General features: G+C 42.5%; 1 protein-coding gene across 5 annotated transcripts in view; it reads right to left on the bottom strand.

Moving 5' to 3' along the window:
• Window positions 1-15067, bottom strand: part of LOC108163073 — a 40260-nt gene that overhangs the window by 22429 nt on the left and 2764 nt on the right. For 3 of the 5 annotated variants that reach the window (XM_033392954.1, XM_017298149.2, XM_017298148.2), the window contains exon 3: window positions 7164-7430. The exons of 1 other annotated variant lie outside the window; for it this stretch is intronic. In XM_033392954.1, the coding sequence (XP_033248845.1) occupies window positions 7164-7430 (267 nt within the window). Of the gene's footprint in view, window positions 1-4439; window positions 4534-7163; window positions 7431-15067 lie in introns of those variants that run through there. One more of the 5 variants, XM_033392955.1, reaches the window with a different exon arrangement.

Below are 15067 nucleotides of genomic sequence, written 5' to 3'. Positions count from 1 at the left end.
GAGTGTCATTCTTCATTTAAAGAGCTAATTTCTATGGATTTTTTTTTAGCAAAATCATCTGACATTTGACATTCAAGTTAAGTGCTGGTTCTGGGGCGCTCTGTGTGCTGCAATCCCTCAAAACTCGTGCCATTTAAAAGTTTTGTCATTCTAATGGAATACCGAATTCTGAAAGTTCAACTTGGAGATTTTTCGTGGCTAATTTAAAGGCAAAGAGAGCCACCACCAACCACTCGGCGGTTGCCTTGAGGGTAATTTAGAGGCATTGTTCTTTTGGGCTCGTCCTCCCATGTTCTCCCTTTAGTCGTCTAACAAGCGACCCACTAATGAGCGTCATGGCATGCATAATGCAGAGCAGAGTGGAGGCAGAGGCAGAGCCACCCAACGCCCACTCGTAAGTACGACTATAGCTACTACGAAGACGAGTAACATAATCGCTGCTGTCAAGTGCAGCGCTTCGAAAGGGTGCAAAAAGATATAAAGATATGTACTTCCTTGTCCACAGTCGAGTGCGCCCACTGTACAGTGTTGAGTGTACAGCGTACATCCAAGCAAACTAATGACAATATCAAATTACAGACAAAGTGAACAGCACAAGGAAAATTTGCATGACACACTTTGGGGCAGAGACCAGAAGAGAGAAGTGGCTGACAGGTCTGTTAAATCCTATCCTGAGCTGTTCGCAACTTTGGCTGTTTCCCTGGCAGTTTGTCAACGAAGTTGTTAGCCACAGTTTCTCTTGGCTTACACAGAGAAAATGAAAGTAATTTGCAAAAAGAGCCACCGAATCACCGAATCTTCTTCTTTAATCAAAACACAAGATACACAAAGAGAGACAGACAGAGAGAGAGAGAGAGCGAGAGAGACTATCATGTGAAAGTCACTCACTCAATGAAAGTGTGTCCGAATCGAAATGAAATCAACTTTGAAATTGGCTTAGTGGATCGTTCGTTCGTTCGGTGGATGGATGGATGGATAAATGGTTAATTGAAATGCCAGAAGATACGAGAGACTACCAGAGAATACGAGAGAATCAGAGAGTTGTCTCCTACACCGTCCATAAGGAAATGAATTATGGTTGCTGGTTGGCTGATCTCCAACTTTGGGGCCGCTGACAAATGATCGAATTACCCCCAGAGATTATCTCAGGGAACTCGTTTTCTGTTAAGGAAAGGAGCAGAAATATGGTTGACAAATTTCCGCATTCTAAAGATTGCTCTTTCGATCTAGTTCCTTATAAGATAAACCCATAAAAGCACTCCATTTGCCTCAACAATTTCCTCATTTCCCATGGGATACCCTTCAGCCTCTCGTTAATGTGAAGCACCACTTTTTGGAGTCTTTTCTTTGCCACAAAATGTACTTCCTGGATCGTACTTATCGCCGGGCCCCGCCCATTAATTAATCAAAAAATAAACCCAGTAAAAAGATGCACGCGAGGTGCATTCCCTTCCCGCCCCGCTCCCCCCTTCATGCGACTTGCGACTGATTGCAGCTGAAGTGCTTCTTACCTCAGCGATTACTCACGCGGTAATCGAAGAGGGTAATCGAACGGTGGGCTACTTACTGACGTCACGGGAGCCAGAGATAAAGAGAACTTCGAAGAAAACTTACCTACAAAGAGATGGTAAAAAGAACGGGAGAGGAATGTGAGTAATTTATTGATGAATTTAATGGGAAAATATACATAGCAGATCACCAAGCGGAACCAGAATTTATATACGATGTCTATGGGATGTGAAAGTGTGGGACATTTAATTGAGTGCGAAATTATTAATACCATATTTTTTTATAGAGGGGTGAAAGAACTCTTTCCAGAGAAAGAGACAGGAAGGGGGGATGGGGCCTTAATTACCCATCAGACGATGAGATATGTCTACTTCCTATAGTCCCCTCCCCATAGATCACTCTTCAGATCATTGCACTTGAGTGTCTGGGGATAAGTGAGAGGTAATTAGCATCAAAACCAAACGATTTGGTCTGTGAGGATGGGAAACTTCTTCGATCTTCGAGAGACCTCTCTCTCTCTCCCATGGCATGCCACAGCGCATTGTGACCCTGGGATTGATGGAAAACAAAGCCAGTGCATTGTCTGAGGGCCCTCGATGAGAGAGTGGCGTCTGTTAATTGGGGGCTTCTTCGCGGGACCACAACTTTCATAATTACTAGCGAAGGAAGGCCTCTCTCCCGTTTGAAAGGCGGAAGTTGTGGTGTGCTAACAAGAAGAACATACACCCATCCACAATCTACCTTCAGTCATTCTATAGCCGAAGGTCTTCCTTCCCAGTCATCGCCCCATAAATAACTCTACGCGTAATTCCGATTGACAGGCGAACAACTTAAATGTCGCCTCTAAAAATCGGCCCACAACCAAACAGAAAATTCAATAATAAATAAAATAAAACGAAACTTGAAGTAATTTTTCCTTATATGGTGGGTCGCCCGCCAAAAAAGGTTAAACTATTTTTTTGTGGTGTGTTTCAGCGCGTGGCCAAGAAATACAAAACTCGGACACAAAAATTTGTATAAGATTTTGGTTTTATTTTCGTGGCTGGCATCTGGCATTTGGAATTGCATTATCTTTGGAGTTTTATCTTATCTGAAAGATACAGCAGATTACGTCACCGAGACCTGTTCTTTTCTGGGCGGCAGGGGGAGCAGCGTGTGGGAGTTGCAAGGGGAGCAATGGGGGGCCTGTGCATGGGCCTCTAGGCTTTATGTAAACTCTTAAGTGATTAAGGTCACGCCGCTAATTAGGGAAGAGAAGTGAAGAGAAGACCAATAAGTGAATGTGGGTGGAAAAACTCAATGAAGGGGAATACGAGGGGACGGTGGGGGCGCCACCTAAGGCGGCAGTACTTTTGAAGCCGCGGTGGAGAGAACTCTAAAGCTAATTCTGAAAAAATTAACAACCAAAAAAAGGTCTCGAACAATGGATCTGCCTTTTTCCTCCTATGCTAACCAAATCGATTTCAATTAAATATTTACAAGGCTCAGTAACATGTGGCATGCCACAGTGCACAGACAATGCAATGCCGCTCGCTCCACCTGCAGAGTCATCAAAAGGTAAACAGAATTAATATCTCCAGCTATGGGCCTCGGCTGCGACCAATTCAACTGTCAGATGTCCCAGAAAATAAAAGGAAAACATTTCCCCACGATGCATGATTGCCGAAATGCAACAAAGCGAGGAGCACATGGTTTCCACTCGGACAATTGCATCAAGGGAATGGCCGAGGCACAGCCTCAAACAGCGAGGAAATGGCCGAGGGAGTAGGGGAAATGTCAGGCAGCGGCACAAGTGGAAAAGAAAAAACCCAGTAAAAAATATCCAATAACCAATATCAATAGCCATAGCCAATGCATTGTTCACCCTGCGATCCCAAATGACAGCTGCTGCTGCTGTCCAGGATTCCAGATTCCAGAGCCTTTTGTTGCCAATTCTTCAAGCCTCAACAAAAAGTACTTCCGCTGTTTTTGGGATCGATTTTTAGTGCCGATTTATACGAGAGATATATCCTACGAGTAAAACGAAATCCTGGCCAGAAGGAATATCAAATATGAAGTAAAGAAAAATGGCATTGAATTGTGATTTTCCTACGTTATTTTACTGCACTTTTTTCCAGTCTCCAGTCCTCAGTCCTCAGTCCTGTCTCTACTCCCATTATATATTGCCTTTTATATAGATGTTTTTGTGCTGATGCGGTGACTGCATTATGGGGATATTATTCCCTCTTTCCCACTCCACTCCTTTGTCTGCCATTTATCTTCCTGCGGCCTGCGGAGTCTTTGCCTCTGAAGCGCCTGAAACCTGTTTGCCTTTAGGGGCCTTTTCTTTTCTCCCTCTTTTCCTCTGTGTTTCCCCCTCGCTCTCTGGTGCTCTCCTGCTCTATAAATCGAATCATGTAATAACATAAAAAGAAGGGACTTTTGATTGATATCGCTTTAGCCAACGCTTTATGTAAGCCAAATGCCTCGAACCGCAAAAATTTCATTAACTTTTAGCAGCTGATGCCAGCAGCCAGCAGACACAGCCCCAGCCGATGCCATAATTAATAGTCCAGTCTCCACATGGAGTTTCCATATTCTTTTTCGCATATTTGATGCAGGGGCTGGAGGGGGTCTATGGTTGCCTTGTTGTATAATTACATAAGCAATTTACAGCACATGCGTGCTGTCCGCCAGGGCGGACAAGAGAGCCGTTCATCTGAGAGCCGAAAGAAGAATTCTTAATTCTTTATTAAGGTTTGTTCTTCGCTGAAAGAAATCTAACATCCATAAAGGGTTTACTCAAAGGCATTTGGCCTTTGTTCTTGAGAATCTTACGGCAATGAAACTGGGATCTTGAAAGATCTTTCACGAAAGCAATAATTTTAGGGATTCTCAAAAGATTTCCAGTTTTTTAAAGATCATATAAATATAAAATTATACATAAATACCTCCTTTATGTTAGAAGTGCAATAATCGAATGAATCGTTGATGAATGAATGATCAACGAAAACCTGTATTTCTCAGTATTTAATTCTGAAAAATTAAATCCAACTTTTAAACCGATGTTATGCCGAAACTTTGAATGAAAACATAAAACTACTATTTGGCAATATTTTCAGAAACCCTACTTCTATAGAATTTTGAACATAAAACTATGAATGGAATCAAATACATATTTCGAAGACCAGTATTTTCCTGAATTTTTAGATATATTAATATTTTTATTTTATTCACAGAAGCTCAAAAATATTATATCCAATATATGGAAAAGAACTCTATTCAAAAACCCAGTATTTACTAAGAAATCTACTAAAACGTCTACTAATTACAGCTTTTATATGTATTCAGATGTCATCACTTGTGAATAAGTCCCATATATTACTTCCCATACCAATGACCCACTTGTATCGTTTATTTCTCATTTGCCGAGCCCCACATTATCAATCATACTCGTACAATAATTTCCCACTTAGATAAACACAGCAACAAACAGCTCTCTTAGACCACTCGATAACGTCTTGAGTATTTTCCGCACACTTTTCCTGTATTTTCCAAGTTTTAGCTTTAGCTTTTTGGACAGCCCATTAGGCAGAGGCATTCTGTGCATCAATCAGTGTTGGAGGAGATGAGAGGAGAGTAGAGGCTGTTCTTTTCTTTCACGAAATGAAATTGAAAATTACAGAGTAGATCGCCACAGACAGTATTGGAGAGCTTCGCTTTGGATTCACTTTGGAGTCGCTTTGGAGTCGCTTCGGAGTTGGAGTTGTGTTGTGTTGTGCTGTGGTGGGGTGGGGTGGAGTGGGGTGTGCTTGTAACAGAGTGAAAAACTGTAAACCGGTTCAAGATCGTTGCGCATGGATCGGAGGAGGAAAACCTGTCCAGCGATTCGCTCTGCCTCGCCTCTGCCCCGACGAACGGGCCATGAAGACAATATAATGAGACTCCAAGACGAAGACTCCAAGCCGTACAGCGGCAGAGCAGAGCAGAGCAGAGGCCCATAGTCCATTCAATGGCGCATCAATTATGTTAATGAAGCATCGAATGTGTCTTGATATTGAAAAAAAGACACAACAGACACAGCAAAACACAGAGGTTGTACAGGTTTCTGGCCACAACAAAAAGCGGCAAGCGGCCGGCTTTGGTTCAACTTTTAGCCGGTTTTTCCTTTGTTTGCCGGCTATCCCTCCACCTCCGCCTCAGCCTCCGCCTCTGTTTCTGGATTCTCTGATATAGATTCAACCGAAATGTCAGCTGGTGAAACAATGAAACATAAACGATCCGATCCCAAAATGCAATTTGCATATTGCGACCTTTGGCAGCGGCAGCAGCACACACCTTCCCGTCACTTCACTTCACGCTTTTCGTCCCCCCCCACCTACTGATGGCTCTGATTCTTGGCTTACATTCCATCTACTGTCCAAACGATACTCCTGACCCTGATGCTGATTTATCTTGAAATTTATGACAGCCTCACGTAGCTGGCATTAAATATTTAGCTACCGCCTGCCCCTGCCCTGCCCCTGTCCTGCCATCTGCTGTAAGTAATCGCCTGGTAAATATTGTGCTAAGGTTTTTATCCATCAAATGCCATGCAAAATGTCAAACAAAAATTTGTTGTGCTCTGGCTCTGGTCACCCTTTTGGTGGGTTGTATGGTTATATATATTTAAAGTGGGGGTTAAACTATAGAAAACTGATGTTTAAAGTGGGGGAAACTGCTGTTGTTGCTAGGGGGAGCCATGGCTATGGGTGGTTGAATGAAATAAGTGTACGACGGCAACAGTAGAGACTCGAAAGGAAGGGCCTTCGATTTTTATAGATTTTTGTGGAGTGGAAACTAATTTTCTTTCGATTAAAGATTATCTATGCTACCTCTACCATACACCTCTCTGTCTCTCGTATTTTCAGATTATTTCTCTGTCTTTCACTTGAAATCTTATACTGTTTCCAATCTCAAAACGGATTTCTATCCAAATTCTCCACAATTCTGCTCCCTCTTTCTCTTCATTGAGTCTCCACTGTAGTTCTCTTGTACATTTACTGCCATGTACTTGTAGTGCATGGCTAAACCCGCGCCATAAAGCCCCAACTTTTGCATGCTTCACTCTGCTGCAAGTTATGGTTCTATGATTTTGTGGTGCACGAGAGTTTCGAGGGGAGTGCGTGGCCTGGCCTGGCGTGGGTTGGGTTGGGTTGGGGGGTTGCCTTGGTAAAAAAGTCAATTGCCTGGCATTTGCCATGTCGTTGGTTTATGAAGATTATGATTATTATTATTATGATTATGATTATTGCATTCATACGATATTTCTTGTGCATTTAATGCAACGCTGAGCTTTGAAGAGGATCTTCTCTCGGAGGGGGTGCATAAAAGTCAGGCAAAAAAGAAACGCTTAAAATATTGTATAATAAAAAATCATCAAAAATCCATAAAACCATTAGCCAAAAAAAATAAGATCATTAATTAACATAATAGAGGCTTAAAATAGATTTGTGGGAATTTGTGGAAGGTGCCATAAAAAAGAAACGGAAAAAAGAAATCCAACAAAAAATCAAAGCGAATATTCAGCCATTTCTACATTTGTTTGAGAGCCAATGAACCAATCGAAATCCAAAACCATGCCAATATGAATCTAAGGTCTATAGCTATATAGAAGATACGGATTGTATTCCTACCATATCGGGCCTGAAGTACACCTGTTGCGTATACATTGAGCTTTTCAGGGAGGACGTCCTGTCCGGGAATAGAATGCACTTCCCAGGCATTCCCTGGCCCGCTGTTGTTGTCGTGCCGCCCCCTGTGGGCGTCATATTGGGATGTGGATGCGGATGGGGACCCACATCGGTTTTCTGGGCCGTCAGGCTGCTCGTCGAATTGACTTTGGAGGCGTGCGATAGGCGTTTCATATGCGTCCACATCTGATGCCAGGGCGCCGTCTCTTTCTAAATTGTTTTTTTTTTGTTGTGGTTTTTTTTCGACGTTTATGGGAGTTTTTCATTTGTTTTTCATTCGGGGGCAGGTTGTAGTTTTTGTAGTTGTGGTTTTTGTGGGTGGAAAAGGTAGAAACAAGGGGCAGGATTTGAGTATATTTGAGTATATTTTTGTTTTCGTAGTTTGTGTCGTTGTGGGTTGGGGTGGGAGGTACGAAAGAACAGAAATAAATGGAATTTATTGTCAATTAGATTTTTGTTGTTGCCAATTTATTTGTTGCGAAAACTAAAATACAAATATATATTTTTTTAATCGTTTTTAATTTTTAAGAATTTAAATCATAGAAATTGTCATAGAAATATAGGGTTTATGTGGTATAATTGTGGAAGTAATCATCATATATTTATCACGTGGGTATTTATAGTAGGGTCTTCAATGAATATTCTTTTTCTATGGAGTCTTTAAGGTTTAAAAATCGTATAAATCGGGTTTATATCGTGAAGGTTATCGGTTCATCGAATAATATATCAAAAGAATAGATCTTTCGGATCTAAAATTTGTATATTTTCCGAAAATTTCTAACAAAATTCTATGGTACAATTTGTATATATGTATATGTATCTACAGCTTCAATGAGCATTTTTTTGTTTGAAAAATATATCAGAAACACTCTTAAAATTTTTTTATTTCCACTTCAAGAACTTTATAGCTTTCCCTTATTGTTTTCCTACCACAACAGATTTTCTACCGTCCCAAGAAGATGGATTCATGCCCTTCCCCCATCATTATTTCTGCTGCTCCGAGGGGGTGTCTATGGCTCTAGAAATCCATACAAACGCCGCACGCACTTAACACCCACTCAGCACTTGCTGCCCCTCCTCTCCACGCCACACCCCTCCACTCCACACTCTCGCCCTTTCAAAAAACTATGATGTCATACTATGTGTAGAAGCCACACGCGTTAACCATTTTAATTTTATTTGCCTTGTGCCTGTGGCTGTGGCTGTGCTACAATTCCCCCCCCTGCTCGCTGCCCCCACCACCGATTATTACAGGGTATGATGTCAACGATTCTGGCCATTCGAACGGTCTGGCTTCTCATTGCCGCCACCATGGCGCTGTGTTTTAAAGAAATTCCTAGATAAGAACTGAACAGACCAGAAATCGAAATAAACAGTGTACTAGCAGACGCCGGCACCGGTGTTTTTGATAAGCTTTCGTAACAATTATAACAATTTGTATCGATAGCACGGGATGGTTGACTAATTTGAGATTCGTCAAACGAATTCATATATTCTGAAGAAAATTTATGAGAGGGCTACTGGCTGTTGAGGTAGGCAGACTATTGATAGGAATCGATCCATTCCTGTGCAGAAGTTGAGTCATGAGGCAGGCAGAAAACTGGGAAATAGAGAGTTTTTGGGGGGGCAGAATGAAGCATCTCATGGAGTAGAGTTAGAGATTTGTAGGAATGCATTATTCCTCTCCCATTACTCATCTCCCGGTGCCAGTGCCAGTGCAAGTTGCAGCCACTCCTTTGTCCCATTAAAACCTCATAAAAAGCCATTAAGCCACAAGGCTGTGGACAACACACCTTCCATTCCTCCCACCTCCCGGCAGCAATCCCCTTAATCATCCCTATACCCATTATCATCATCATCATTATCTTTTTATCAACTCAATTTATGGTTTGGTATGGCATGGGGTTCAAGGGGGAAATCCCCAGTGCGGTCGCTCAAATGCATTAAGAGGTTCGTGGCCTTGCGGTTGGGTAGGGGCTGCTGCTGCCTCTTCTATGGGGCATATCCTCCAACGTATGGCTACAACCCTCACTGGCTACAGCCCCTTCCTCCCCATTTGTGGCACACACGCAACGAGCAACGAGTGTGGTGCGCCCCCTAATCAAATGAAAACAATTTCCGTTTGTCATGCCACAACAACAACAAAAACCGTTGCAACAACCCTCCCAAAAAAGAAAAGAGTAAAGTGCAGGCAGAAACAAGTAGAAAAAGAAGGGGGCTATGGAAGCCGAAGAAAGAGATACTCTAATATATGAAGGGTGTACAGGGTAGCTTTTAAGATATGGATAGAGATATGTAGATACTTTTAAGGATCTCACAGATCTAGAGAGCTTGGTTTTGGGCTGTGTTTCAGTCAGAAATGCATCGAAATTTAGGTATAGAAAGAGACATCGCCTATAGGCCTTTAACGAATACAAATGTATCTAAACGATCATGTATCTTTATTGCAAACCTCTCTTCAGAGGCGTGAGACCCTCTAGAAAAAGTGTATAACAGCTGGAGGAACGGAAGCAATGAAAATGGTCAAGCAGGCAGGCCAGCAATTGTAGCCCCTCCAAAAGCCATGTATCCATGTATCTGTATCTACTCGTGTGCTGTATCCGTATCTGTGTTTGGGTTTCAGTTTTAGGTTGTGCCCCACTGACGTAGGCATGGTGCATGGGGCACGGTCATGTGTGTTGTGTGTGTGTATTTGTATTGTTGTTCCGCTGTTGCCATGACCCCCATGGCCCCTGCATGGCCTCCACCATCCCCCCCTTTGTGCTGTGACTCTCTTTTCAACGTATAAACAATTCATTAAAACGGGAAATGGCAATTATAAAGAAATTATACACAAAAAAAGGAAAAAAATTAAACGAGCAAGAGCGTATGAATAAGTATGAATAAATGTGTTGCAAGTACACAGAAAGGGGCATGAAAGAGGGGCGTGGCACGGGAGAGTCAGCCTCAGAGATGGGACCAATATTAAAGATGATTTCAGCAGCAGCAGCAAAGCCCTAAGTGAGGCAAGAGGTGGTGCATGCAACAGACAACCCCCCACATTGCTGTTTGGGAAACAAATGCCTGCCTTACTCACGCATGCAGCTTGCCACAGCGGCAGCAGCGACAGCACTGTGCATCATTCGACTGCATCTGCCTCGTTTGGTGGCATGCCTCGTTTAACTCCAAGTGGAGGTTGGAGCGCGGGAGTGCGCTTAACTCAATTGCATATGCAACAGCAACTGCAGCAACTGCAACAAACTGCAATCTTGACTGTGTGGCATGCAACATGTTGATGTAATATGCAAATTGTTTGCATTGTTTTTGAGAGATTTTTCTTAAGAAACATTTCTCCACCCCCCCCTTCCAATCCTTCTCCCCTTTTAGCTAAATTCCACAGAAAAACAACAACACTGCCAGCGATTGCTGTCGAGGAAAATGTGGAAGCTGTGGAAAAGCTGGGAAAGCCATTGCACAAATAGTTATAGAAGTAACTGTCGGTTGGTCGGATGTTCTGGGAAAATCTAGTGGAAAAATTGCATTACAATTTGTCGACTAGAAAGTGGTACAAGAAAATGGGAGAATAATTTGTTGAAAATTCTAAAAGTTAGATAGAAAATTGCCACTAAAAAAAAGTTTAAAATGTTTTTCAACTGTTAATATTTCATTGGAGAAAGCTTCCATATTTCCCTATTTTTCGGATACATTTTCTCTACATTTTTCACAGTTTTGTTTGCGTTTGAAATTTATGAAAAAATACTCTATTTTCGAGGCACTTTAAACAGATCTAAATGCACCATATGTTTCTCTATAGATGCTCCTACAATAAGCGATAGATAAATATCTGGAATTTGCTGGAACTGGCACCCCCCCAAAAACAAATTGAACCATTTGCTGCGTAACACATTTCTGGGGATCATCTCTCTGTGATCTTCGGTGACCTTTAACACTTTCCGTACTTCAGGCATCCCCTGATCTATATTCATGCCACCTCCCTCGCCATGCAGCACTTAATGCAATGAGAGAAGAGCCACTGCAGCTGTGGCAAGTGGCTGGTGGCGGGTGGGGTGCGGCGGTGGCGGTGGCGGTGGCGATGGCTGTTGACTTTAGTGGGTCACTGTGCAGCCGCTTAATTGTAATAAATATCACTTTACACAGTCCAACATAAATGAGATATCACTTTACACCGTAGAACCAAATTGAGATGCAGACAGCAGCCGCAAGAACATCAAAAAGAACAGCCGACAAAAGCCGATAGGAGAATGTGAAGATACTCTTTAAAGAGCTTTAAAGAGCTAACAATTTCAGATAAAGAAACAATAAGCAGAGGCTATGTCTGTGGTTCAATTGGGAAGATACTTTTTCAGATATAGCTACCAAAGGAATGCTTTACTTCTTCGATTTTGATCATATTTGGCATAGTTTTGAGCACTTTTTTTAATGAAATTTGTATTTTGACAGATGTTTTTTATGAGAGCTTTATGAAAAGAGTATTGTGATATGATTTTGATAAATGTGGAAAGATTTACGAGTATGAAGAACGATCCAAAACCACAAAAACCAGGGTATTATAGCCATATAACTTTGGATTTCCCTCAAGCACATGTATACTTTATAGATCTATAGCTCACGCTTTTTTTTTAGAACAGACTCTCCTCCAAAAGTAACCCAAAAAATAGAACACGAAACAAATATTAAATGCAATTTTCAGACTGGGAAAAAGATAAACCCACAAATTAGCTTTAAGGCTGGCGCCTGCCATTTCCCTCCCCTCCCCCCAAACACTTCCCTTTCCCCCCTCCTCCATCTCCCGCCCTGTTTTTGTTTTGCTGGAAAACACACGCATTTTTCCATTGGCATTTCCTTTTTGCATTTGTGAATTGCCGCCCTTCCCCCTCCTTTTCCAGGGATCCCTCGAAACAAAAATTGCACTTCTGTGTGCCATTTGCTGTTCCCTCGCGTAACCGCTCCCGCTCCCTCCTCCTCGACCTTCGACCTCTGAGGAGGGGGCTGTGCTCTCAAAGAGAGAGCCCACTGCCGCCACATCCCCCCTTTTATTTGCATTAAGCCCAGCCATTTATTTGTATATTTTATTGTGAGGCATATTTTCCGCTAAAGTTTTCCCCGCACTCTTTTATGAATGAAAATGTTCGAGCAGGGGATGGTGGGCGGGTGTAGGCGTGTGTGGTGGGGTGGGTGGCTGGTTGGGGGGGCGTCGAATGAAATGATTTTCTCTGTATTCTTCTCCTTTTTATTTTTACGCATTTCTTGCGTGTCGTCTTTGCATCTTTTTCGTTTGTGTTTTGTCTTTGTCTTTGTCTGCTTCTTTCTGTCTTTTATTTTCCCCTTAATTTTCCTTAATTTTCCTTCCCGTCTGTGTTTAGTTTTTCCGTAGGAGGGGCGTGTGTGGGGTTTGCTCTATTTCCCCGAAACCTGTGTGTGCCGTCTCTCGATTTATTCCACGATTTGTCTGTTTTTTCGGGGGTCGGTTCGCTGGTCTTTCGCGTGCGAGCAGCCAATTCCCCAAAAAACGAGACTCAAATTACTTTTCTGCCTTAACCCCATGCCCCCATGCCCCATAGATATTTGATTCCTTCTTTATCGGTTACCAGGTTTTCGTGGGGTCTATTTTTGTGTGGATAGTGTTGCTATTTATTCTATTTATGGGCTAATTTATGAGACTAATTGAGGCAGTAACCGGAGTGGGAGAAATCTATTAGTTTTCTATTGATTTAGGCGCTTTTTGGCAGAGTTTTTTGGGGATTGTCTCTGGACAGTGTCTTTAATCGATCAACCATATACCCCTTTATAGCATTCCAGATATAAGGTGTTTTCCTTGGTCTTGAAACACCTGTAACTTACTTTTTAGAGTCTTTGAGCCGGGAAAAAGAGTTTTAAAGTCAGAAAACACTCCTTTTCTTTGATTTTCTGAACAAAAACCTCTTTTCATTCGATGAATCAATCCATAAATGCCATGTTTTGATATCAATTGATCGCATGAGTAATATCTTTGGGGGTCTTTTCCCTCAACCCCAACAGATTCCTCTTCAACAGAACTCAACAACGCTTCAGAGTCCCTCCACTGACTCATCCATTTACCGCATCGCACCACAACCACAACTCATCCAAAACCCCAACTGAAACCATTATTCGAACTCTGAAAACACTCGCATTTTCTGACCATTTTCCTAAGGCTGGGGGGCATTCATCCATGCAAAAAAAAAAAAAAAACACCATGTACATATGTATTTTTCATTTAATTTTTTGTTGTTTTGTAGAATATTTCGCACTCGTGGAATGCGAGCGAGCCGTTAAATTGAATTGCGAGCGGCGCAAATAAATTGACATTGAAATGTACGAGGCGACGTACGAGTGGTCCTCCTACAATTTATGGAAATTGTTTATGATAAAAGATATGTCCGATTTCACTCGTGCTCTTGCCAAGTGCAACTCCATCTTTCTGCTCCAAATGCTCGGGCGGATGGCCCTTTCTGTTGCAATCCGTTGCAGCCAAGTGCAGCGAAGCAACGCCAGAGGATGGACTGGACCCATGGTCTTTCGCCTCCCTTTCTTGCTTTGGGTCAAACATTGTATCTCATAGTCCGGCTGGCTGCTTGCGGGGCACGTAGCTCAGCAAAATTTCTACCACCCCCTCGGCCCCTCTGTTTTCCCCCTTCTGTTTGCTTTCCCCCATTTGTGGAGCCATGGCGCTTCCTACTCATCGCAGCGCAGCGCAGCTCTCTCGTGTCGTGTCTTTTGTCGTGTCTCCGGTTACCGCCGGTCTCTGTTTCTTTTGGCTCTGGTTGTTTTTCGGTTTTAGCCTTCTTTTTGCCTCGCCTCATATTTCGCATTTGGCCAACTAACGGGCCAACACAAGACCAACTGTTTGGGCCATTGCCTTTTTAAGTGTGACTAATTATGACGCTCTACCGCTGCCGCTGACTCTGACTCTGACGCTCTTTGGAGCACTTGATGTGGCTCCATGGGGTTCAATGCACTACGGCAGTCGTTCCTCCAACGAAAAACCTTTGCGAATGACCCAAAAGTGTTGCAATTTTTCCATTTTCTATTGATTTTCTTCCCAGAAGTTCCCCTGCAAGATTTAGGAGCTGCCCAAACTCCAAGTTTATTGATAGCAAAAAACATCCTGCGCCAATATTTTGGCTGCAGTTTCCCTTTGGGCGACAGCAAAAAGAACGGGAATGGGTTGTGCCCCCAGAAAGAGGTGAAGGGGTGAAGGGGAGGCTGTGTGTGGAAATTATGCAGGCAATTTGGCCCCAGAACTGTTACGTACAATTTGTTACGTCTAAAGGAGGCGCAGGATGGCTCTAAAGCACTGCATCTATCAGGTAATCAGTCTCTTGACTGTTTGGCTTTTGGCCAAAAACAGAATTGATGATGTGATAGGAACCTCTTTGGAGGGAGAAAGAGAGCACTAAGAACTATTAGAGCATCTAAGATGGAAGTTATTCAAAGAAAATCTCTGTTGGGAGAACTTTGAAAGGAAAACATTTGAAGGATTTTGTGTAAATTTGTTAGCCAGAACCTTTCTTAGATAAACCCTCTATGATCTAATAATTTCACGTGTTTTACAGGTAAAAACCCTCTACAGATAAGAGTTCCAAAACCAAAACAAAATCCCATCTAAATTCCATGTTCCGTTCTGTTCGGTTCGGTTCTATCTTTGTTATTGTCTCGTCTGCCTAATAGATAGATATATTTCGCAATTCATTATCTGAGTTTATGTTCTCATTGAGCCATGAGGTGGTGGCATGGAGGTTCGAGGTCGATGCCTAGGCCCCTGTTACCTGAGCAACTTCTGTTTCTGGTTCTCGTTCTGTTTCTAATGCTACCTGGCCATTCAGCAG

This window comes from Drosophila miranda, chromosome 4 (assembly GCF_003369915.1).
Source record: "Drosophila miranda strain MSH22 chromosome 4, D.miranda_PacBio2.1, whole genome shotgun sequence".
Classification (NCBI taxonomy): domain Eukaryota; kingdom Metazoa; phylum Arthropoda; class Insecta; order Diptera; family Drosophilidae; genus Drosophila; species Drosophila miranda.
The sequence above is the reverse complement of the archived record's forward strand: the minus strand, read 5'-3'. Positions and strand labels throughout refer to the sequence as shown.